Source organism: Pavona decussata, unplaced genomic scaffold (assembly GCF_977016875.1).
Source record: "Pavona decussata unplaced genomic scaffold, jaPavDecu1.1 SCAFFOLD_254, whole genome shotgun sequence".
Lineage (NCBI taxonomy): Eukaryota > Metazoa > Cnidaria > Anthozoa > Scleractinia > Agariciidae > Pavona > Pavona decussata.
The window spans coordinates 6441718-6465542 of NW_028145657.1; the positions used below are offsets into that span (position 1 = coordinate 6441718).

The 23825-nt window shown below is 41.6% G+C and overlaps 3 protein-coding genes and 1 long non-coding RNA gene across 4 annotated transcripts in view; 1 reads left to right on the forward strand and 3 right to left on the reverse strand.

Annotated features, from left to right (window-relative positions):
* LOC146456825 (uncharacterized) overlaps positions 1-12050 on the reverse strand; it is a 136955-nt gene extending 124905 nt beyond the window's left edge. The window contains exon 1 of the mRNA XM_085092910.1: positions 11957-12050. The gene's annotated coding sequence lies outside the window, so the exon portion shown is untranslated. The remainder of the gene's footprint in view (positions 1-11956) is intronic.
* LOC146456830 (beta-1,3-galactosyltransferase 5-like) overlaps positions 1-23825 on the reverse strand; it is an 83636-nt gene that overhangs the window by 19573 nt on the left and 40238 nt on the right. The gene's annotated exons all lie outside the window — the stretch shown is intronic.
* Positions 1-23825, reverse strand: part of LOC146456831 (uncharacterized) — a 42066-nt gene that overhangs the window by 5375 nt on the left and 12866 nt on the right. Inside the window, exons 2-6 of the mRNA XM_085092859.1 lie at positions 22574-22678; positions 19932-21333; positions 18423-18669; positions 12474-12603; positions 10027-10767 (exon numbers count right to left, since the gene is read on the reverse strand). Coding sequence (XP_084948985.1) covers positions 10027-10767; positions 12474-12603; positions 18423-18669; positions 19932-21333; positions 22574-22678 — 2625 coding nt within the window. The remainder of the gene's footprint in view (positions 1-10026; positions 10768-12473; positions 12604-18422; positions 18670-19931; positions 21334-22573; positions 22679-23825) is intronic.
* On the forward strand, positions 4834-6100 carry LOC146456832 (uncharacterized). The gene is made up of 5 exons (XR_014858754.1): positions 4834-5060; positions 5143-5225; positions 5350-5497; positions 5590-5661; positions 6080-6100. It is a non-coding gene; the product is annotated as an uncharacterized LOC146456832 (long non-coding RNA).

Consider the following 23825-nt stretch of genomic DNA (forward strand, 5'->3'; position numbering starts at 1 on the left):
ACATTCAAAATATTTACTGATTTATTGCTTCATAGCAACGGAATTCTCACGTAGAGTGTGAAAATAACTTTCTTGTGGCAAGTATACTGAAATAGTAGTGGCAAGTTAACATATTCTTGGTTTTCACATGACGTCATAAAAAACTGAAATTCATAACTAAACACAATTTTGGGTTTTTATCTTCATTACATATAAGAAAATATAAATTTCCATCTGCTTGCTTGTTTTCAGCAGGATAGCATTCTTTGTTTTGAAAATAGAGCAGTTTGAATTTTAGATTTTTGCACAGTGCGTGACAGAAGGATTGCTGCTCTAAACATGTCACGTACATGAAAACATCGATTCGCCTTTTTTTTTTTAGGTCTGATCAGCTAACATGTAATAGAAGCGTTAATGCAAATGTGTGAAAGTTGAGCAGAGAGAAGAAAGGCTTTGAAATAGCCAAGGTAAACTCCAGATGTTTTTGCTGGTTTCCGGCCGCCATGTTGGTGCCCATCAGACGGGGCACCAACATGGCGTCCCATACTAAACTCCATAATTTTCCGTGGTACGTACATTTTCTCAAATAACTCGATTAGGAGATATCGCAAAGCTCTGTGGCTTTCACATGTTGTTTATGTATCACTCTTCTACAACATATCAATTTCTTGACTTTATCTATTGAATGGTTGAGGATTTTATTTTTTCACTTGCGTGACGATGTGTGAGGTGAAAACCACCTATTAAAATAGAGTACCGTCTACAGTAACATTTTAATATCTCTGAATTCACGAGGTTTCGACAACTGATTCTTATGCTTATTTCTGAGATCGGCGAGATTTTCACGTAAAGTGTAACGAATACCTTTTTAGTAGCTAGTATAAAAATTGTAAGATAAGTAGCAAGTGGAAAAAAATGTCAATCACCTACGGTAGCTGTTTAGAAGAGTTTCCAAATTGCGTTGCTGTCACGTCTAGAGATTTATTATTAACTTTATAACTAGAGACTTTGACAAGTTTGTGTTCGGTTCGGAGTTGGCAGCGTGATTTATCATCGAAAGTCAGCGACGACACCGCTTCAGCGCGTTCACTTCTGGCGTAATCTTCCCTAGCGTCCGTTGCCGATAGCCAAGCTTCCGAGCGGCAAAGAAAGAGAGAGAGAGAGAGAGAGAGAGAGAGAGAGAGAGAGAGAGAGAGAGAGAGAGAGAGAGAGAGAGAGAGAGAGAGACAGAGAGAGAGAGAGAGAGAGACAGAGAGAGACAGAGAGACAGAGAGAGAGACAGAGAGAGAGAGAGAGAGAGAGAGAGAGAGAGAGAGAGAGAGAGAGAGAGACAGAGAGAGACAGAGAGAGACAGAGAGACAGAGAGACAGAGAGAGACAGAGAGAGAAACTGAAGAGGAATCGCGAAAACGAAAGGAGAAAAAAAGAGCTCATCGAATTGGAAATTGCGAAGAAGCGCGAGGAATTGGAACGTCAAGAAAGAGAAGTTCAATCGGCGAAAGAAGAATTAAACAAGCGTCGCAAGGAACTTAACAACGAAACTGACGAAGGACTGTGCAAAGCAATGATGAAGTCCTGCAATCAGAAAGTTCGAAAATCGAAACGCATGTAAACACGACGGAAATTCAAAACCCAGCAGTATCAAAAAGTACAAAAACCGAAGCCGCGAGTGAGCCGCAACTTCCGGCCAAGGATTTCACCGTGAATGGTCAACTGGAGAGAATTCGTATTCCGATCTTTTTTGGAAATAAGATGGATTACCAGCGATGGAACGCCGCATTCATGAGTTGTGTGGACTTAACATTGCTTTCCCCTCAGTTCAAAATGCTCCGTTTGGAAGCATGCCTAACTGGCGAAGCAGCAGATACGATAAAGGGATTGGGCTACTCCTTGGAAGCTTACATGGCAGCCAAAGCGCAACTCCATCGCAAGTATGGTGGAAACCGAAGACGAGTGCAGTCTCACCTCGAGGAGAGCTAAAGAAACTGAAACCGATCCGCGAAAACAATGCGAAGGAACTGGAATTATTTGCCGACGTGCTCCACCGAGCAGCGATCACACTCAAGGAGAATGGCGGAGAATCAGATTTAGAAGGTGGAACATTGCATACGATAATCTTAGAGAAGATTCCGGAGCGGCTATTGACGCAGTATTATCGCTGGTTGAGAGAGAAGCAGTACGAAGAATCCCTGGAAACGTTAAAGGATTGGGTTTCCGAAGAAGCCGAATACCAAATCCAGGCCTCCGAAATCAGAAATGGAATTTTTTGGTGGTCGCGGAGTCACAACGAGCGAAAGGCGAACCGAACGCAATCCCCTAAGCTTCTTCAGCAGCGACAACGGCGCCAAGAACCATCGCAAATGTCTCCTCTGCGCTGGGCTTCATCCGATTTGGAAATGTGAAGCTTTCAAACGACTATCCGACGAGGACAAATGGAGAATTGCTAAGGAAACCGGACTGTGCTACCGATGGTTGGGGGACAACCTTCAGGGAAGGTCCTGTCCAAGGAGCCGGCAGTGCAACGTGAACGGTTGTAGAGAAACTCACCATTATCTTCTGCACTTCGAGAAGTCGCCAATTAATCAATCACGTCTTCGTGTGGATGCGAGACCGTACGTTCATCCTTCAACTACGCCCTTCAGTAACAGAGAATCAGCCAATGGTTCAGCGAGGCTAACCACGGAGGGGAATGCTGCTATCCGTTCAGTGACCATGGAAACCGTAGGTCAGCAAGAGAGCCAGCAAGAAGTTGCGTTACTACTATGCCGATTATTCTCAAGAATGAGAACCGGAGACTCCTAGTGAACTGTCTGTTAGACGAAGGGAGTGACAACACTTACGTCAACGAAGATGTCGTCGAAGAACTGGGTTTGACAGGCGAAAAGTAGCGTATTACAGTGAAAGTCGCAAACGATAAGAGCATTAGCTTCATGTCTGGCACATTCAAGATTGGCCTAGAAAGTACTGACGGTCGTGTAGATACAGAGGTAACCGCCCAAACGTCCGAACGAATCTGTGGTAGTCTGAAACTTGTGAACTGGCTCAAGATTAAACAGAATTGGAGCCATTTGCGAAGCATTCCCTTCCCGAAACTGGCAACTGGCAATCAGATCGACGTCCTCCTTGGTGCAGACCACTTTGAGCTCATGTATTCGATGAAAGAAGTGATGGGGCACCCGAACGAACTTTACGCCAGACTTTGTTCGTTAGGATGGACTGCTGTAGGAAAGGTCAAGGCACTCGAGGAAAACCGACAGCCATTACACTAGATTCCATCACACCTTCCGACTTCAGATGGAACCAAACTGTATCGTCTCCGCCGAAAACGAGAATGTTGAGTTGAGCAAGTTGCTGAAACGTTTCTGGGATCTCGAGAGTATTGGAATCGTCCCCACTAATCCGCAGATGACATCGGAGAACAAATTAGCATGGAACAAAGTGAGCAAGTCGTTAAAATTCGATGGCAAACACTATTAAGTTGCTGTTCCGTGGAAAGAGGACAGACCAGTGTTGCCTAACAACATGTCGTTGGCTAAGAAGCGGTTAGTGTCCAAAGAGAGGAAGTTACTGAAGGATAAGGAAGTCGCCGTTCCCTATCAGCAAGTACTGGATGACTACTTAGACAAGAAGTACATCCACCCTGTTCCTCCAGACGAACACAAGCCAGAATGCGAGTGGCTCCTTCCCCCCTGCCCCGTTGTGCGACCAGAGAAGGCTACGACAAAAGTCCGGATAGTATTTGACGGTTCAGCCCCATTCGAAGGCAAGAGCTTGAACACAGAAGCGTTGACCGGTCCCAAGCTTCAAAGTGATGTATGCGATATACTCATCAAGTTCCGAAGAGAGTCCGTGGCCCCTGTTGGTGATATCAGCCAAATGCATCATCAGCTAGTGTTACGTGCCGAGGATCGACCGTTGCATCGTTTCCTGTGGCGTGAAATTAATCTCAGCAAAGAGCCCGAAGTGTACGAGTTTCTCCGATTCGTGTTTGGAGATTGTTACTGTTCCTTCTGTGCGCAATTCACCTGGCAGAAGCATGCAGAACTCCATCAAGAAGAGTACCCACTAGCCGCCAACGCAGTTAGGAAACATTGCTGCATGGACGACCTCACGCCCTCTGCTATATCCGCAAAGATAGCCGTAGACATGAGACGACAATTGGCCGAGATGAGCGATAAAGCAGGGTTCCACATACGCAAGTGGGTTTCGAACCGCCCCGAAGTGCTAGCAGATGTACCTGAAGTAGACCGTGCTTCTGAGATTGATCTTGAGAAGAACCAGTTTCCCGTGACGAAAACGTTTGGCGTGTCGTGGTCCGCGCAGAATGACCAGTTCTTGTTTCATTATTTGGCGCCGCCCGAGGACTTTCAGTACACAAAGAGAAATATCCTAAAGAGAACAGCAACACTGTTTGACCCGCTGGGATTTCTGGCCCCGTTCGTAGTGAAAGCTAAACTATTCGTCCCGCAGGCTTGGCTAGAAGCATTAGAGTGGGACGACGCCCTTCCGTCAAAGCAACAAGATGAATGGAGGTCTTGGCTCAACGAGTTACCGCTCCTGCAAAACATCCACCTTCCGCGATGTTTGAAGGATAACGGTGGTCAAATCACAGCAATCAGCCTGCACACCTTTACTGACGCATCAAAGAAAGCCTACTGTACAGCCGTATACAGCAGACACGTATACGAAGACGGAAAAGTTACGAGCCGCCTCATCGGGTCTAAGACACGACTATCACCTTGGAAGGCCTTAAAGGATAAGTATCACGAGTAGTGCATGCGCGACCAAGGGTCTCGAGATTTGAAAACGTCTGGCAGACGATTTCAAAGATCATTTGCGAAATTCAATGGCGTCTACGAGCGGAGGCACTCGCCGTGGCGGTCGACGAGAAAATGCTGGACGTAAGAGGTCATTTGAAAGTACTAAGGAAAGACAGAGAGAGTGGGAAAGAGCTCATAAAAGGATATCATTAGAGAAGAAGATCTTTCAATCGTGGCTTCAGGCTAAATTCTTGGCTGGATACGAAAACACCAGTGACAGCGATTTCGCGGCACATTTGTTGTCATTGGAGTACCGTAGAAGGTAATTGGAGTTTGTTCTTGTTGTTTCATCTACCTTCCGAACCAGATTTTTGTACTAATGAACTTTATCTCTTTTGCTGAAGGGAGTTGCAAGATGATTTGCGATCCCAGTTGAACACTCGTAAACCTCATGATCAAGTGCACGTGGAACCAACAACAACAGCAGGTAGGAAAAGGTTCTGTTTGTATTCGTCGTGGATACAAAGCACCAAGCGGTGAACATTTGTGTATTTGTATATTTCTATTTTCCGAAAGTTTTAAAATTAATAACATCAATTTCCCTTGCACAGGGCCACAGACCTCTACTCCTGCAAGGCCTTCAGTGCAGTTTGTCACTGAACCAGCTACTGAATCGCCCGTCGCTTCCCAAGAAATCAATGTTGAATTCGACTCTTCCTATGATTCTGCTCAACTCGGTGACAGAAAAGCAGAAAAAAGGTAAGTTTACTTTAAAACGTCCAGGCTAATCGTTTTAGTGTAACTACACAAATTTCATTTATGAGCTGACTTCTTTTCTACATAAATTTCAGTTTGAATTCTTCCCTGTTCTCTGAAGACGAAGCCTCTGACGACTCAGAAGAGCTAAACTGTAATTATGTAAGGTATGAATGAGGAAAAACTAGCCATTTCTTTTTTAGTTTTCCCTATTTTCTTTTGAAGTGCATGTGGGGCTGTATACAGCATGAATGAGGTTTGACATCATTGGAGGAAGTAATCCCGCCTAGCCTGCCATAGGAATTAGTTGGGTTGGTAATTTTCTCTTGAGTAAATGAAGGGTTGTCTGGGTTTATATAAACCTATGTAGATAACTGAACCACCTGTGTGTGTGACACATAACTCCATTTTACATAAGGTCACAAACCTTGCCTCTTTTATGTATGTACAGCTGTATGCTGTTTTCAAAAAAAAAATTAGGCTTTTTTATAATATAAATGATGGAAATTTATTACCTTCTCATTGCTGTTGTGGTTGATGTTTTTGCTAAAAAGAAAATTTATTGCACCCTGTTTTTCTATTTAGTTACCAAGAACTCTACAGTTCCTCGGTTACTATTCTCCTTTCGTTTTGTAGTGCAAGCACTTTTGCATTTGCAGCAAGTTGAAGGGACAGAAGATGCTTCCTAACAGGCAAATAATAAATTCTGAGCGAGGTGTTTAACATAAAAATTAATTAAATGCAAAATACATGCAACATATCTCCACTCACCGACAAATCCATAACGGCGGTCGGTGATCTCAGAGTCGCGCGAGTGCGATCAGGCTCGCGCATGCGCTACTCGTGATACTGTTCCTTTAAGCATTCCAAGGTTTGAATTGATAGGAGCTCTAATCGGATTACGGCTGTCAAGACAAGTCTGCTCCGCACTCGAAATCGAAATGACCAGTGTTACATACTGGGTTGACAATCTTAACTTTAGATTTTGGATCCGAGGTCAGAGTCGAGAGTTTAAACCGTTTGTTGCTCATCGGGTTGGCGAGATTCACGACAACTCAAACCCAGATCAGTGGCGTTACGTTCCAACTCATCAGCCGACTTTGGAACCAGAGGGCTCACTGACGAGAGCTGACCGAGAATACAAGATGGTGGAACGGCCCAGAGTTCCTGTGTTACCCCGAAGCAGAGTGGCCAAACTGCAAATTTTCCAAACCGTCCGACGAAGCCATGAAAGTGGTCAGAGTGCCGCAGAGAAATACTGACGAACCGACTAGTTTCAATGCTGTCCAGCAACCGACCGATACGGATGGTGCAAATCAAGTAGAGGATAAAGACGGAGAATGGCGTTTGGAGCCGTCAAGATACTCCAAGTGGTATCGACTCAAACCGAAAGGACAGTTAGAGTTCGGATTGTCATTTGTTCGAGTTAGAGGCTGGGTACAACGATTCATCGAGAACTGTAAACGACCCGAGAGCCACTGAGAATTTGGAGAGCTGTCACCTGCCGAATTACGAAGAGTAGAGACCGAGATCTTCAAGAAGACGCAGAACAAGACATTTGCTGAAGACATCACCGCCTTAAAGAGCAACAAGCCGCTGTTGAAAAGCAGTTCTCTTCTGCCGTTTACGCCAATTCTTGTTGATGGACTGCTACGATCAAATACAAGGCTCCGACACTCGGAAGACCTTTCAGTGGATGTGAAGTTCCCGATTATTCTGCCGAAGAAGAATCCTGTCAGTAGACTAATCATCAAGTACCACCATGAAAGTGAAGGTCACCGAATGGGTGTTAACTACACTATCAATCATCTCAGAGAAAAGCACCTGCTTCATCCACGTACGTAAGCTGGTTAAACGAGTAATCAAAGACTGCTGCGAGTGTGCGGGACGTTTCAAAACAGCATCCGCTCAGCAACAGATGGCACCGCTGCTGCCAATCCGCCTAGAAGTGACATCGAAACCATTCGCGAATTGTGCAATTGACTTCGGAGGACCGGCCGTTAAAATGGCGTTTAAATGAAATTTAGTCTGCGGTTACAATGGCTTCGAGATACATTTCCGGTCACGTTTGATTCTTTCCTGGCCGTCAATGCGTCGCAAAGACGACTTCTCGATGCACCGCTTGACTTTAACGATGCCTGACTTTCAGAGATCGTGGACTTGACGACTCTAAAAGTAAATGTGGCAAAAAATTTACTTCGTGGAAGTGCGTCGCCGTAAAGCTCCTCGGCTGCCACTAGTAATAGTGACAATAGTCGATTCCCTTTGCTGTAAAGATTTCGCCAATGACTAGTATCTTCAACTGATTTACAAAGTCGATAGCAGCTCACATTCACAGATTTACTCGCTTTTTACCTTTATAGGGGTTTCTGAATGACCACTTGACATGACCTTTGAAACACACGCGAATCGCAAGTTGACTTGACTGGGGCATGTTTTGCCATCTCCGGTACGCTTAGTATAGGCAAACTGACACTCAACCGCCCCTCTCTCAAGTCATTTATTTGTAATCTCCCAGATTCTGGGAGACACGTGACCAGACCCAACCAGGGTCTCTCCTCTCTCGCTCCCTGGGACGTGAAGAGGAGAGGCCCTGGGAGCGAGGTTGACTATTCAGGGACCTGGACGCGCTCGAGCTAGGCGCTACCTGTGTTTGTTCCTGTGTCTGCAAACACACTGTTGTCACCTGGAGATGGCTACTTCGTTAGAATCAGGGGCGTTCCTGAATGCATTTGTACGAATGACTGCAAGATGAGGATGGCCAACTAATATGCTGAGCGACAACGGGACGAACTTCGTGAGCGCTGACAACGAAGTCCGAGACTTAGTCAACCAACTGGATCAGGATCAACTTCAACGTATGACTTCAAGCCGCGGTGTAAACTGGTACTGGAATCCTCCAGAGGCTCCACACTTTGGAGGAGTCTTCGAGAGCATGATCAAATCGGCTAAACGAGCTATTTCCGCGATTCTCAAAGACGCTGACATCAACGACGAAGAGCTGCAGACGACGTTTATTAGAGTGGTGGGTTTGATGAATTCGAGACCGTTAACCGCGCTCAGCAATGATCCAAAAGACGGGCCAGTTCTGACACCAAACCACTTTCTCATCGGACATGTGTGGCAACGTTGAATGACGGAGTATCTGCCATACATTGGTTCCCGCAACAAGTGGTTTCCGCCGTCCGCGAACCTGAATTGTCGGTGATGAAGTCATGGTGATCGACCCGAGTGCTGCCTGACGAGAGTGGAAAGTTGGACTAACTGAGCACACCTACCCAGCCAGCCACGGCCTGATGCGAGTCGTAAACGTGCGGGCTGGCGGGAAAGTTTTAAGGAGATCAGTTACAAGAAAAAACCCGATGGAAATTACACACAGTGGTTGAGACATTCAGTGAATGATATCAATGAGCAATGGATCATGACATTTTTAGATTTGTCCTTTTGGATTTTGTTATCGAATTTCTGAGTATCCTCAATTCGGGAGGGAAAAAATTAATGCTTAGAAGAGTTTTCAGATTGCGTTACTGTCACGTTTAGAGATTTATTATTAACTTTGTAACTAGAGACTTCGACAAGTTAGTGTTCTGTTCGGAGTTGGCAGCGTGATTTATCCTCCGTAGTTTCCGTAGATTAAAGTTGTTCCGTGGACAGTATTCAGAGTTTATTGGTTTCATTCGTGTCCGCCCAGTCTAAGGAAAACAGTCGTAGACAGTAGCACTTTTGTCTCTCTGTGTTAGATTTTTATGCTTCATACGCAGTTGGTTATTTTCAATATGCTGATTTTAATAGATCTCAACATTCGAAATGTTTATCGCTTCATAGCAGCAGAATTTTTGCGTTGTGTAAAAATAAGTACCTTTCTTGTTCCTAGTAAACATTTCGAAACAGTAGTAGCAAGTAGAAATAAAAAGCATACTGTCTTGTATTAAATTAAAAACGTTACGAAAATATTTTGCAAATGTCGCGCAACAAAGTTAATAATAACTCTCTAAACGTGGTCAATAATTATAATTTCTCTCAGTCAGATCCGTCACAGAATCGGGTTCGCCCCAAGGAGAAGGAGTGAAATAATCCCTCATGTTCCAGATTTTTGTTCACCCTCAGAATTAAGATTTTTGGTTGCCCATAAAGTTTGCTTTTATTCAGGCTGGGTTAGCAGTAGTAGAACTGTGGTTATTAATTTGGAAAGGTAACTTCAAATATTCTGTGAAGGTGATGATTATTGCAATAACGAAAAGCTGCATAAAAAGTAAAAAACAAAAACAAACGAAAAACACAGGAGCACACAACAGCGCATGCACGAGTTTAACAAATAAAATGGTCGTAGATACTTGGAAACTTTTGTTGAACAAAAACAAGTTGAGTTGGAGTTCAGTTTAACTCGACTGTGTTCCATTGAACATGAGTCGCATGATAGGCGGTGCAGATTATCGGACTAGTTAATTATTTGCATTCCTAGACAACTAAGATTTATGGCCGCATTTTAGTAGAGAATGGTTTTGGCATTTTGAGGATGAGTAAAGCCTTACCTTCGCCTTCCTTTTCGATGGCAATTGCTTCAGAGAATTGCCGGAGAAGCTCCTCTCGCCTTTTATTGTTGTCAACCACCTCAGGGCCGCTCAGAAACACGCCATCTCGGTGCACTTTGACCTCTAGTTTTCTAGGATCCTTCAGCGGTGCCTCCCAGCCATAACCAGCGGTTTGTATAAGGTCAGCAAGATTGGTTTTCAAAGGAACATTCACGCCACGTTGTCGAATACCACTCTCCGTAATTTTGATCGATGCATAGGTTATTAACCTGGCTGAAACTACCACGTCTCCCAATTTGACTTTTTTGTGGTTTAAACCACCACAGAAACCTACACAAAAGACAGCTTTGGGGCCTAAAATTTTGACTGCGTTTGGTACAACAACTACAGAACCTTTAGGGCCGCTGGAACCCATGTCGCACTGGATAACAGCAATTTTCAGCTTTATTTCATCCTTACCCATATCCCCGCAGTAAACATACCCCAGAGACTTGTAATAACTCTTGAAGAAATCAGAATTCAGGTGGGAAAGGCAGCCTAAAAATTCACATTCCTCCACGGTAAGAAGCAGAATATCAATCGGGCGTTGGACACTTTTCCAATGAACTATTCTGTTGGGGAGCTCCTCAGTCTTCAACACAGTAACGTTGTGTTCGGGTGGGTCAATAGTGGTTCCTTTTTGGACGCCGGGCACAGGGTTGGTTGGTTGGTTGGCTTCTGACATCTGTAAAAGTTCACTGTCTGTAAGAAAATAATCAAGAAGGCGGCATGCAATTAAGCAATCGGTCATTCAGTTTAACTATTTAAGATTAGAGCGACGATTAGAGCTTATATTAGGCCCATACATTCGCCTGAAATTGTCTTTGCGACCAAGTCTTTGACCGATTCTTTGTTTGCATATTTAGCGGAGTTTCCTTCTCAAAAAGTCTCTCTACTATAAATTGGGTCGATACAATAAATACTGATAGCACCGCCTAATTTTGTGAACTGCAGCAGATTAGCAACAATGAAAGTGGAAAACTCGCGCTTTGATATGTGTAGCGAAGTTTGTTAGTAGTGTGACAGGTGCATGTGATCAGAGTCAAGTTCAGCCTAGTCAACAAAGTTTGCAAATAGGATGTTTTGTCGAGTAGCAGACAAACAAACTCAATTTTTTTCAGGAAAGTAAAACTGCCCGACAATGACTATTACAACTGACTTCAACCAGCTATAGAACTAAAAGGTAAATTGGACACCGTAAAGTTAAGAGATTAGAGTGCTGACGTGTCGACCATTAGCTCCGCAGTTTCCACAGAAACTAACCCCCTTACAGAAACCTAAAACTTTGTTGTGATGTTAAAATGAAGGAAATATTTGCACAAATATGTCGACGATTAAAATCCGGTAATGTTGAGTAATCGATCACAAATCGCAGTGAAGCGACTGACATGCTGTAATATTTTGGGGTCAAAAATTCCTACTGGAGTATACGTTAGTTTTGAAAATATTGTTCGTTCAATTCGTTTTGAATTATACTCTTATTAAGAGGATCACACTTGAGTGTGTGCAGTAGCCTAGCAGTTTGTTTGAATGTTTTTGAGTCGGCTCAGTCAATGTGGTACTCGCTCACTAAATGCCCTGGTTATTGTTTAAAACAAATAGATTTCGTTTTGCGGTGGGTCTGTACTCTGATAACGCACAGAAGACGTCAAAACGTGGTAAGAACATCAGTCACGCTACTCGCCTGCGGTTCGTAGCGTACTCCTTTGTTCTTGCCAGTTTTGACGTCATATGGGCGTTACAAGAGTACAGATAATACATGTAGATCAAGACTGGGGCTGAAACCTCTATGCGAATGACGCTGTTAATTATTTTTTTAAACTGACGCCGGAACTTGTTAAAAGGGTCTATATCAACAGCTGGTGTTGCAGTGATTATTAAAATTTATTACACCCATTTTGAAATCACTGGTGATCCTTGCAATCTGATTGGCTCCCAACACTGCGATTTACTCCAAAATTGCACTATTTTTTGCTCTAAATCGCATCCTTTCTTTAGCTCATCAAAATGGAAATCAAGTAACAAAAATAGAATATTAATATTGACAATAAAACTCTATGATTTCAAAATAGGTGTAATAAAGTGGTAATTGAGCTTCGTGTTGTGCAATTTTGGTTTGAAATCATACCTGTGATTTCAAATCGAACTTGCACTGCGCGCTCTTTCGATATTGAAATCAGGCGTATGATTTCAGACCAATTTGCACTCCGTGCCACTCAGTTCAATTACCGTTATAAATACAAAATTATAAAGTAGTTACCTAGTTGTGTAACAGGCCTCTTTCAACAACCACATTTTTTCATTGATATTTTATTATATCTTTAATCCACAGTTAATGTACATATAAAACATTTTGTTTATTTCTTTTTCGCTGTGACGCCTAAATATGGTTAGCTTGAGCAACTCACCAAAGTTGTTTTCTTCTTCTTCTTCTTCTTCTTCTTCTTCTTCTTCTTCTTCTTCTTCTTCTTCTTCTTGTCCTTCTCCTTCTCCTTCTTCTTCATATTTTTCTTCTTTTTCTTTAAGTTGTGTCAAAGCCTGAGAAAAGAAAAGAACAGCGTCTTCATTAGCCTGGCGCAGCTGGCTGGTAGTTCTTATAGTTACTTGAAGTTAGCAGCCGAAGATAAGTTAACAAAAATAAACTATATGAATATGTTTACGGCCGGTAGCAGGACATCCTACTCCAAGTACCAATTAAAGGATTGCACTTCTGAGTAAACGAGGAAACGCGTTGAAAACAGTTCTATTAGAAAAGAAACTAATAAAACACCAAAATGAAATTCGCTTAAGTTTGATATTGAATTAAGGAAAGTTAGCCCATCAGGACAGACCTCTGGAAAATCTGGAACTTTACTGAAGTGACTAAGTGCGGTTTATTACAATGGAGAGAATATTTTTTTGATCAATCAAATTGATTATTTTGTCTTGTCTCGTTGAGACGGATAAGTTTTTTTCCAAGGCAGAACTCAACTTTTTTAATCTTTATGAAAGGTTGATTTTTTAACTCGCAAAGCCTAAAAATTGCATTTCGTTTTTGATTTCAACCAAAGGTGTCTTCTCTTTTGCCCACGGGCTCTGACGGAATACCCTCAGGCAATTTGAGTACGATTGAGTGCTTTAGTATTGCGAAGAATAAATCAACGTTTGTGACACTTTCGTGCTGTGCGCAAATCTGCTTCCCTTTAATCAATAGGTGCGGTTACACTAGCCATTTTACCCTTGGGTAAATGGCTGTTGCCCATGGGGAAGCAACTTTTTGTGTGTAACCGATTTTCCCAGAGTGAAATTGCCTTCGGGAAATTTCCATGGATACGTCAAAAAGAACAAAAGAATTTCCCATGACAGTTCCCGAGGTAACTTCTATAGGTTAATAAGAACCCAAAGCGGTTCAACCAATCATGAGAAAGTGAAATGTACCAAATACTAAAAATCACGTGTTGTCTACGTGCTGTGTTCATCGAAAGGTGAAATCGTACCCGCCATTGTATTTCAAGCTCGACAACAATCAAACCATGGCTCACTCTTTCCACCAGTGGTCAAGAACAGTATCGTTCAGGGATCGCTGAAACCAATTTTGTAGTCGCGTAAATACCCAAGTCCATGATGGCGAACAACGAATCGGCGTGTTCTTAAATATAAAACGAAAAACTGCAAGCTCTGGAAAAAGTGTATTTGTTGTCGGCGTCGACGTTCTCTTCTTGAAATAAAGTCATGCTGAATTACTAAACCTGTTTGAGATGGAATTACCGAAAACATTTCATGATTCGTGTCATTCCTGTTTACGTTTATCCGTGTTTCTCGTCAAATAGGATTAAGGTTTACCGTTTCCCTTGGGAAATTTATCAGCGTGTAAGCACAAGCATGAAATCGATCAAAACCCAGACTGAACCCAACCCAAGCTATTTTCCCAAGGGGAGCTTTGGGGAAGAGGTCTAGTGTAACCGCACCTAATCTTGGCCAAGATAGGTTTAAGATATCATATTTTTTTTTTCTGGTGGCATTAGTTCAATGTTAACATCGCGTCACAAGTTCCTTTCCAGTTACCGGTTACACTAACGTCACTTCTGCTGATGACATCAAAGCTACTTGCGGACTGTAGGTTTAGCCTTCTTTTACGATTTCAAACGGAGGTGACACCAACTTTTCTATTAAAAAAGACTAGAGGGAGGGCCTCGTTCTCTCATGACCGTAAAAAAAATCTCCAGGCTGTCTCTTCCTTTCTTTTTACGACATACCTTCCATTACCGTTCCATTACTGGTCTTTGACCCCCGTGTCATGGCCAAGGTAGCCAAAGTTATATTCTTGCCCAAAGCATCTTTACTGTAATTTTCAAATTGTCACTAGTATTTCTTTTGTTAATATAAGGGCTCGTTTGGCAGAGCTGGCCTCATTGGTAAAGCTGAGTGCTGTTGGGGAAGTTCCTCGAACGCCAATATGGAAACAAAAGTGAGCAACAACCACTGCTTAGTTCCAGCAAAATTTTCTTACTTTGGTCAGCAAAAACTACGAAAGGAAAAAAAAATTGGCAAAGAAATTTCCACAAATCAATTCATCAAAATTTTCCGTTTTTCCTCTTTTCGTATATTATCAAGTGCTGTTTCGAGTCATTCTTGAAACTTTGCAGTCTAAGGAGATTCGGAGTGTATCGCGAAGAGACGAAATTGGAGCCTAATATCCTGTCCAACCACAATGAAAATAATCTAACGACACGTTTCTCACTGAGTAGGTCTGTTGTGGTTCTGTTAGTGCAGTGATTCCAGTAGAGCAGTCTTGACGACATTCGAATAACGGTTTGTGAAGAAAAAGTGCATTAACTATTCTTAAGGAGAGGAGCTTATAGCAACTGCAGTCGAACCTGTATTAAGCGGCACCGTATTAAGCGGTCACCCTCTATTAAGCGGTCAGTTGTCAAAGTCCCGAAAATTACTTCCCTTAATTACTGTAATCCTGACCTGTATTAAACGGTCACCTCTATTAAGCGGTCGCGGTCACCCAAAACTAAGTCCCAACGAGCTGATTTCTATTGTCTTGACCTGTTTTAAACGGTCACTTTGTAAAAGGAAACCACTTAAACATGGTAAAAAATAACGTGCCAGGCAATTGAGTTTCTAATGAGCTGCACAATCGTGGCGATAATGTTTTACTAGTCCGTTTCAATACCATGCCCTCCTTTGTCATACCATTTTAACGCCGAACTTTCTTGTCCAAGTAAGTGATGTATTCTGTACAACCTGTATTAAGCGGCCACTCAGCCATTCCCCGAGGGTGACCGCTCAATACAGGTTCGACTGTAACAGCTTTTATCAACATACGCTAGTTTCATAAATTTACAACTTTTTGACATGAAAGTCGTACGTATTGCAAATACACTCGATTGCAAAAACGTTGACACCTAAAAAGCATAAACCGTGAACGATGAGACCCAATGGCTTTTTATTTGTGTATAACTGTACTAAAGTTATTTGCATGATATTCTATTCTCGTGGGACGGTTGATAACCAAAATTGGTTTCACGTGGTGAATGATGGAACTGTCCAAGCTCTCCTTAAAGTGTCAAGTTGGCCAACAAGGGCCAATTTTTAAACACTACCCACAAATCCGTTTGGTCTCATCGTTCATGGTTTATGCTTTTTAGGTGTCAGCGTTTTTGCAATCAAGTATATAAATATCTCAAAAAGGTTTACAATTCATCTTTTGAGAGATAACTCGATTCCAAATTGGTGGAAGAAGCGAATGAATGATTGAGACATTAGTAAAATCACTAGAGTAAAACTTACTAACTCCCTGTAAGCACTTAAAACAAGCCATGCGTTATACGACGCGGGTATTGAATAGAATCTGGATGATAGTTGAGTACTATTTCTTTCTTTTCATTCGCCATTTTCATAGATCTCAATTTTTTCTTTAAAACAATCCTGAAGAGCTCCCGGTTTCTAAATTTTTTTAACCTTAAAATTCCTATGAATTTTTCGAGCCGTAGTTCGAGCAGTATTAGCACTTCAAATTTTTAAGCTTCCTATCGGCTGCCAAAAGGTCCAAAGGAGATCTATTGGATCGTTCGGGACACATCTCACCTCAATCATCCCAATCGAAGAACATCTTGACTTTGCACAATAAAGGTTGCCAAAATAAAAAATAAATTTACCGACTTGTCCCATAACCCTAGATTGTTTGATCTCGAAACGTTCGTACGGCTCCTGCTATGGTTTCCGCCATGTTTAAACTGACCGTCAACAGAAATGTTTGAATTTCATCCATATTTTGTTGGTAGTTCACAGCTGGTAGTTAATATTATTTACAGTCACATAGTTGTCTACTGCTATGCAAGTAGCATAAGACGCAAAAAATAAATAAATTGATGTGAAGTAAGTAGGATAGAAACTACTAAGTGTTTACCTTTGTTGTTTTGTTGGTATGCAGACCATATCTTGGCGTTCAATTCTTCACCGATCAGTTGTAAGATGAACATGAACGAGGGTGTCGTGGGAGGTTGCTACTAACGAGGGTGTGTATTGGGGGAGGGGTGGGGGATAGGGAACGGGCAAAAGGGAAAGAAAAACCTGACAGGAAGGTAGGGATTAGGTGCGTGGGGGGAGGGTTAGGAAACGAACGAAAGGAAGAAAAAAACCTGACACGTGTTCTTTGATTCAAGTGCAACGCTCCCCTCACTGCATACCTGCCACTACACGAAACAAGTCCATGCAAAATGTGGCCAATCAAAATCGCTTCCCATTATCCTTACTGAGAGAATTGCTAGATTTACTGCGTATTCAGGCCAAATAAACTGCCGCTCTAGTGAAAACACTACACAATATCGGCCAAATGTTTTATTGTTACTCGCCCTTAGAATACCTTGTTAGGCCTTTCCAGGAAACTAGACACATGCATAGTGAACACTATGCCCCGCCCTATACTCGTACTAGCATCTATATATTCAGTTTTCCTCCACGCACAATTATTACAGTGCAACGAACTCAACCGGGGTCACCCAACATTAATTAGCCAATCACAGGTCACGTATGCAACAAAAACGTCTGGCTTTGGTAGCTTGTAAACCAATTAAAAAAAAGAACATTTCTTTAATTAAATTTCAAAGTTTCGGTTTTTTCGGTGGCCCCGGTTGAAATCGTTGCACTGTAATTGGAATTCTCCTCCACAACGAGCCCTGGACATTGGAAAGCCCGTTCGATTTGGTGTTTTTTTTTTTTTTTATCAATGTAGACCGCTTGCCGTTGCGATGCGTGTATATCTTTACGAGATAGCATTTAAAATAAAAAGGAAGTCGTTAACTTTTAAAACGTGGTTAACTGTTTCATCTCCACTTCTGAAGGAACAACTAAATACGTTGGGTCAGATCCCACTGAACAGACCGAAAACCTTTTTCGACGCAACGCACCATCCAGTCCGCGATTACCTGACATTTCTTTTTTAACTTCCAATGACACGAGCAAACTTTCGCATTGATGTTACTGTTGTTGGGGTCTTCGAATAAGTCCTAGCTGACTAAAGGCAAACTAGTGTGTGTTTTCTACTAGCCTTTGCACTATCGTCCATATAAAACTGTCGATACGATTCCACTGCATCCAGTTCACATACTATTATGTTGAAGCCAAAATACTCAAGCGTAAACGCATCATCTGATGCTGAGGTTCCCAAGATGCAGTTCTCGATCGTTTTTGGGTTGAATCCGACAACGCCTAGCTTTAAAAGTAAGAATTCCTTTTCAACTTGTCGATATGCTAAAGCTTGGAACACGCTGTAGTGACGATTCTTAAGCAAATGTTTCACTCTCTTACTCGTTAGCTCAAATTGGCGTCAGTTTGATAAATTAGCCAATCACTCGGCAAATACTATTTAGAGCGAATCAGAGCACAGGTTAGCAAACAATTCCATTGTTCGTTTTAGTGGACAGGGGTTTATTGCTGTACAAACTAGGATTAGTTAGTTTTATTTCGTTTCCAGGTAGATTATAAGACACTTGTTTGTTGCCGACTTAGAAAGATGATAACTCCACCGCAAAGCCAGAATTGTATTCGCGTATAGACCTTTTTCATAAATGGCGGCCGATAAATAATTCTTTTGTTTTCATGAAAATTAGCCTTACTAGCCTCGCTAGTATGTGCAAAATTCAATAGAATTTTTACTCTAAAACGAGGTTAATAGGGCTAATTAACATATACTGAAAAGAATAATAAATTGGCCGCCATTTATGAAAAAGGTCTATGTTAACTTTAGTTGAGATAAACTTTAGAACTGGAAACTACGGGAGCCAGAAAATAATTAAATAAAATTAGATAAATAAAAAAAATAAGTAAATAGGGATGGTTAACGCATGAACAGCATACAATACACTGACCTCAATCCAGGGCTGAAATATCTGCGGCAGAGGGCGCCCATGTTTTGTACAACAAGGCTTTGACGGTGGCGTTAAATCAATGTAAAGGGTAGTACAGTCAGGGTGCTGACATTCCTTCTTGTTGTGTCGCTTGCACCTCTCCGTTTGTTCACCTAAACAATCTGTACATCGAGCACACACCTTGTAGGTCAATGAATGCAACCAGTTGCACTTCCTTTTAAGCGTTTCCAGGAACTTTGTTAAATGCCTGCAAAATTGTAGCCAAACTAACAATTTTCAACTGGTCTAAATTTTTAGTAGTCGATTGAGTACTGGTACAGCCCATTCCAGTCACAAGCATTCCTTTGAGAAATATTTAAAGCAAGTACAGCAATTCAATGTGCACCCAGCGTCCTCCTTCCCCGTCTCAATTTTGTTTAGCTTAAGTGATTCTACTAGAAAAAAGAAGCACTTCAACCAAAGGTTTTTTTTTTTCCTTGAATCTGCCATTTTCCTTGACCGCTTTAGTTTTGAATTTATCTTCAAACTAACGCCAATTTGTTTCGCGGCCAACGAAGGATTCTTTCGCATTCTCTAAATTTATTTCGTGATTGGTCAAAGACATTATTGAGTTACGTGAGAAAGAACGCGCAAACATCAGCATTCAATAGGAGCGTTGACCATTGAACAGTAAGATGTGTGATCGAGCGATCGACAAAAATCTGTGAAAATGACCGATGTCAGCGTGGATATTTCTGTTCTTGATAATATCTTGAGAAGACACTATCGACACTATAGGGGTCTAATGGATCTCGTTACAACGATAGAAAAAGAGTATGACAATTATGTAAAAGTTGCTGAAACTACTGCATACAAGTGCACACAAAGGGGGAAAATCAGGCCCCCCAAGAGTTAGAACCTGCCAGGAAAATCAACGAAAATCAACACTAGGCAAGGGATAAGTCAGAGGAAGAATCGGTTTCCTAAGAAACAACACAACGACTAAAGTTAATCGAAATGGAGGTGCGACGCGCGCCGGTGTTGATGACAAAGACAATTCCGCACTGGATGAAAATGCTTTAATCGCTATGTTCCGAAACGCAGAAGAAATTAAAGCTCCAAAGGTTCAAATAGACGTGCCAAAATCATTTATTGGAGATGGCTTTAGAATTTAGACGATCACAGAAATACATTCGCCTGATTTGTTGCCAGCGGCTGATAACTTTGCCACCTTGAGTCCATTTCTCCAAAAGAAGTGAGCATCCTGCTTGGCAGATTTTTCATGGACGTTAGTCACCGTGCGAAAGTCATTTTAGCTAAAACAAAGGAATTCGCCGTAATTGGTTTGCTCTGAGCATTTTGTCTTAACGCCTTCGCATCTAAAGGTAATACGCGGGGATTAATTAAATGATCTTTCGGCTCTAGCGAGGAGCGCGATAGTTTGTGCTATCGGTGACGGGGTGCAGAGGACTCAGGAATTTTATATTGTAGATTGTGATAAGGCGGCTTTACCACAGTTTGATTACCTACCTGAGAACATCGACAAAATGTTTTGATGAGCTGGAGCTATCCCCTGTGATAAAATGCTCGGATTGACTGGATTTTTGCTCGATGAAAAGCTTAATGACTGTTTTATAGCTCACCAGATGGAGGAAATGGTATTTATCAAGGGCAAATTTGGATTTGTTAGCAAACAGCTCGTACTCATGAAAACGGTGCGGATCTGACAGCCATCCTGCAAAGAGCACAACCAGTAGGCAGAATAGCCCAGCTGGAACATAGTTCATTCTGTCAAAAGTGAGGAAGACTGATGCCTTGTCCGCTGCATCTACTTTCTCACCTTCTGCTTTCATCATACAGGGAACAAGGATGAGTTGTTTTTCTGCTGGCCACCTGCATATTAGATTGAACCTCTCCAGCAAGGACATCAAGGAATCTTTTATGTCATCCAAACCTTGACGTCTCAAGGCATGTTCAAGCAAATTGTTGCCAAGGATTCCTTTTTTTTCTAAGACTTCCCATTCTTTAGCAATAAGAGGGTTTTCACCTTTGCAACAAGGCTTCACGTTTACAATCGTACAAAGGACACCAGTGAGCCATTCGGGATCCAAGACAACGAGGTCATCCTCTTTCCCAAGACATTTGTGGAAAAGTATTGAACCACGGGCGTGCAAAAAATACAAAAGTTCATCAAATTCTCTATCACAGAATCTCGACGCGGTTACTGTCTTCTTCAGATACTTGTTTCGTTCCCGAACTTTAGTAATTTCTTTTTCTACTCGATGCCATTGTAAAGGGATCTTGGTCTTTGTATGCGGTAATTTCTTTGCTTGATCTAGTATCTCCTCTCTTAAGCGCTCAATTTTATCTTGGTCTTCTGTCAAACCAGCCTTTTCGTTGTCAATTGGTAGGCAGTTAACAATGTGCTTAGAGAATACTTCGGGTAGTTCCATCAATTTTGTTTTAATTACTGCTTCGTCTGTGCTTGGATATGGACTAACAGCATGGGTACCCACTACTATGACAGGAGGAGATAAAGACTCGACACGTGCCACCTCTTTCTCATCACACTGATTCAAGGAGTGTATCAACTCGAACCACCTCATCACGTGATCCCAATTGGTGTCGTCGCTGTCACGGGCTTGCATAATGCTTTGATCCACCTGACACTTTGCTCTGTCGCTTAGTTGCTGTGTGATATCAAACACAAGCAGATAAAGGTCTTCTGGATACATAAACATAGGATGTATGGCACGGAATATGTCTTGGCCTGCAAAATCCCAAATGACAGGCAAAACGTTTTCATCTTGGTCATTCGTTTTTTCTTCATTCAGCTTTTTGTCCACCAGGGGCTTGAATTCTGTCGGCATGGCATCCTCGCGCTTCTTTTCAAAATTTGGAGATTCCTTTCGATTTCCGTGGTCTTCGTTTTCTGCAAAGAGTAAATAAATAAATAAATAAATAAATAAATAAATAAATAAATAAATAACAAAAAGAAAATAAAAAGACGAAATAAAATATAAGTAACTACAACTAAAAATTCACATCGATAGGTATCAGAGAAGGCTATCAAAAAGCTGATTGTTAAAGTAAGGTATGGTACCGAAACGCCCTAATAAGATTTTGAAGAGCGTTTCAACAAACGAAAGTCGTCCCCGAAGAATCGTTACCGATTAGGAATTCAACTCCAATCAAAGTTCACGTTAATCGCGTATTAGCTTAATCGGACTTTCAACAACTGGGCCCAGAGCAGCAAAATTTATTTTCAAATTCAGCGAATTTTGCATTTTCAATCGCCACTTTTGCTCCTCCAGAAACGGAGATGATGATAATCGGCCGATTTGCTCTGAAGGTAGAAATTCACATTCGAAATAGTGTTGCTATCCGTTTAGCAATTATTTAAAAACTTTGACGTAACCCTTCTATTTTTACCGATCATTCGGTGAAGAGCTTTCAAGTTGTTTCTTTTCTTTTTTCTTTTTTTATAAATTATGAAACAAAGTATTAAGTTGGTATGCTTAGATGTTTTTTGCTAGCAGAAGTGTAAGATTCAAGTCATTCCGGACTGATTTAGCTAGCGGAGGTGTCTGTGAAGCGTTCAGGATTCAAAACTGATGAGATTAGCCGTTATTGACAATCTCATAATCACCGCAGCACCCAACTTTGAAGAGTGTACCTCAAGATTTGAAAAAAATAATTTCGACGTGGAAAACACGCAAATTTACTTCCCGCTTGCGGGTAAGGCCTGCAAGAAGTCGTGCCACGAGACATTCGAAATCTATTCCAACAACTCGAAAATTTAACACTAGAAATTTAGTCGACACAAAACTTGCCAAAAGTGAGTGAAAGAGGTTGTCCAAAGAAATAAATACAGGCTTTTTCTCTTTCCGGCTCCCTACTTCCCGCGCGTTCATCTTTTGCGTTTATCCTCTCATCTGTCTTACTATCTGAGAGTTTTGACAGGCTTGTTTGTTGTTCCAGTGACTTGGAGCGCACGGTTCAGGGTTCGACTGTACAAGTATATTATCTTGTGTTGATGCCGTGACAATTTGAACTAGTCAGTTGTTATACCTTATGTAGTTATCTAATCTCTTTCCCTCTCCCTTCAATCTCCTAAAGAGACGAAGTTTAGGTAAATAATGGTTTAAAAAAGAGATTTTTTGGTAACTTACGATTTGGCTGGGTGATGGTTTCTCGCTGAATTTCTTGAGGTTGGGCATTTTGTTGGACTGATGCTTTTTCTTCAGTTACCGTCGATGGTGATTTTTCTTCCGTTGCTGTTAACAGAATAGGGAATGTAATTACCAAAAGGGAATATAAATTAGGTAAATGCTTATACTATAAAGTTAAAAAAGAAAGACAAGAACAGAGCGACCTCAAATTTTTTTGTTACTAAGCACATTAAACAGACGACAATCGAACCCGTATATATAAAGCGGCAACCCTCTTTATTTAAGCGGTCAGTTGACAAAAGTCCCGAAAATTCCTTTTCTTGATTACTGTAATTTTGACCTCTATTAAACAGTGACCTCTATCAAGCGGGCTCAGTCACCCTTTACGAAGTTTCAATGAGCTTTTTCTTTTGTCTTGGTCGGTTTTAAACGGTAAATTTTATAAGGAAACCACTAACAAATCGTAGCAAATAGCTAGAATAGCCAATAGTACGTGTAATTGAATTTCTAGCGACCTGCAATGCTGACTGTGGGATCTTGGCGTCAATATACGTTTTATTATTCCATTTTTATACTATGTTCTCCTTTATCGTGCCGTTTTATCGTTGCAGTTTCTTGCTGAACCTAGAAACTGACTTTGTGACTGCTTTTGTGCACTACATATTAAGTTACTAGATGCGAAATAAGGTGGCATGTTTGACACGTATTTCTATCTGCAACCTGTATTAAGCGGTCACTTAGCCATTAAAGAGGGTGACTCCTTAACGTACAGGTTCGACTGTATTCACAACAAATACGGTTTATGCCAAAACCTCTTTCGCTAGACCTACTTACAAATTTGTGGCATGGCAGTGCTACGTAGAAAAGCAGTCGCCAATACTTTGCTTAAAGAGGGCCAAGTGCTATTGCTGCTCTTATGATACCTTGAGGACATTAAACTGTGGGGAGGAGAAGGAAACGATTTCTTGGCGGTTAGAGAGGTCTACTCTTTGTTTGGAGTTGGGAAAATAGTATTCTGTTAATTACACTAGCCTGAACTACTTTGAAGAAATATCCCAAAGTTACTTTCATTATCTGCTTCACTTCTTTGCGATTTCCACTGACTACCTCTATAAAAAAGGCAAAGAGTTTTATAGCCATCTCTTAGACGGGGTAGAACAAAACGATGTCACTTAAAAGGGGAAGGCCGAAAAACACCCTGGTCAAGTTACTAATAACCACCATAGAAAGACCCAGCCAACGGGAAGACAGT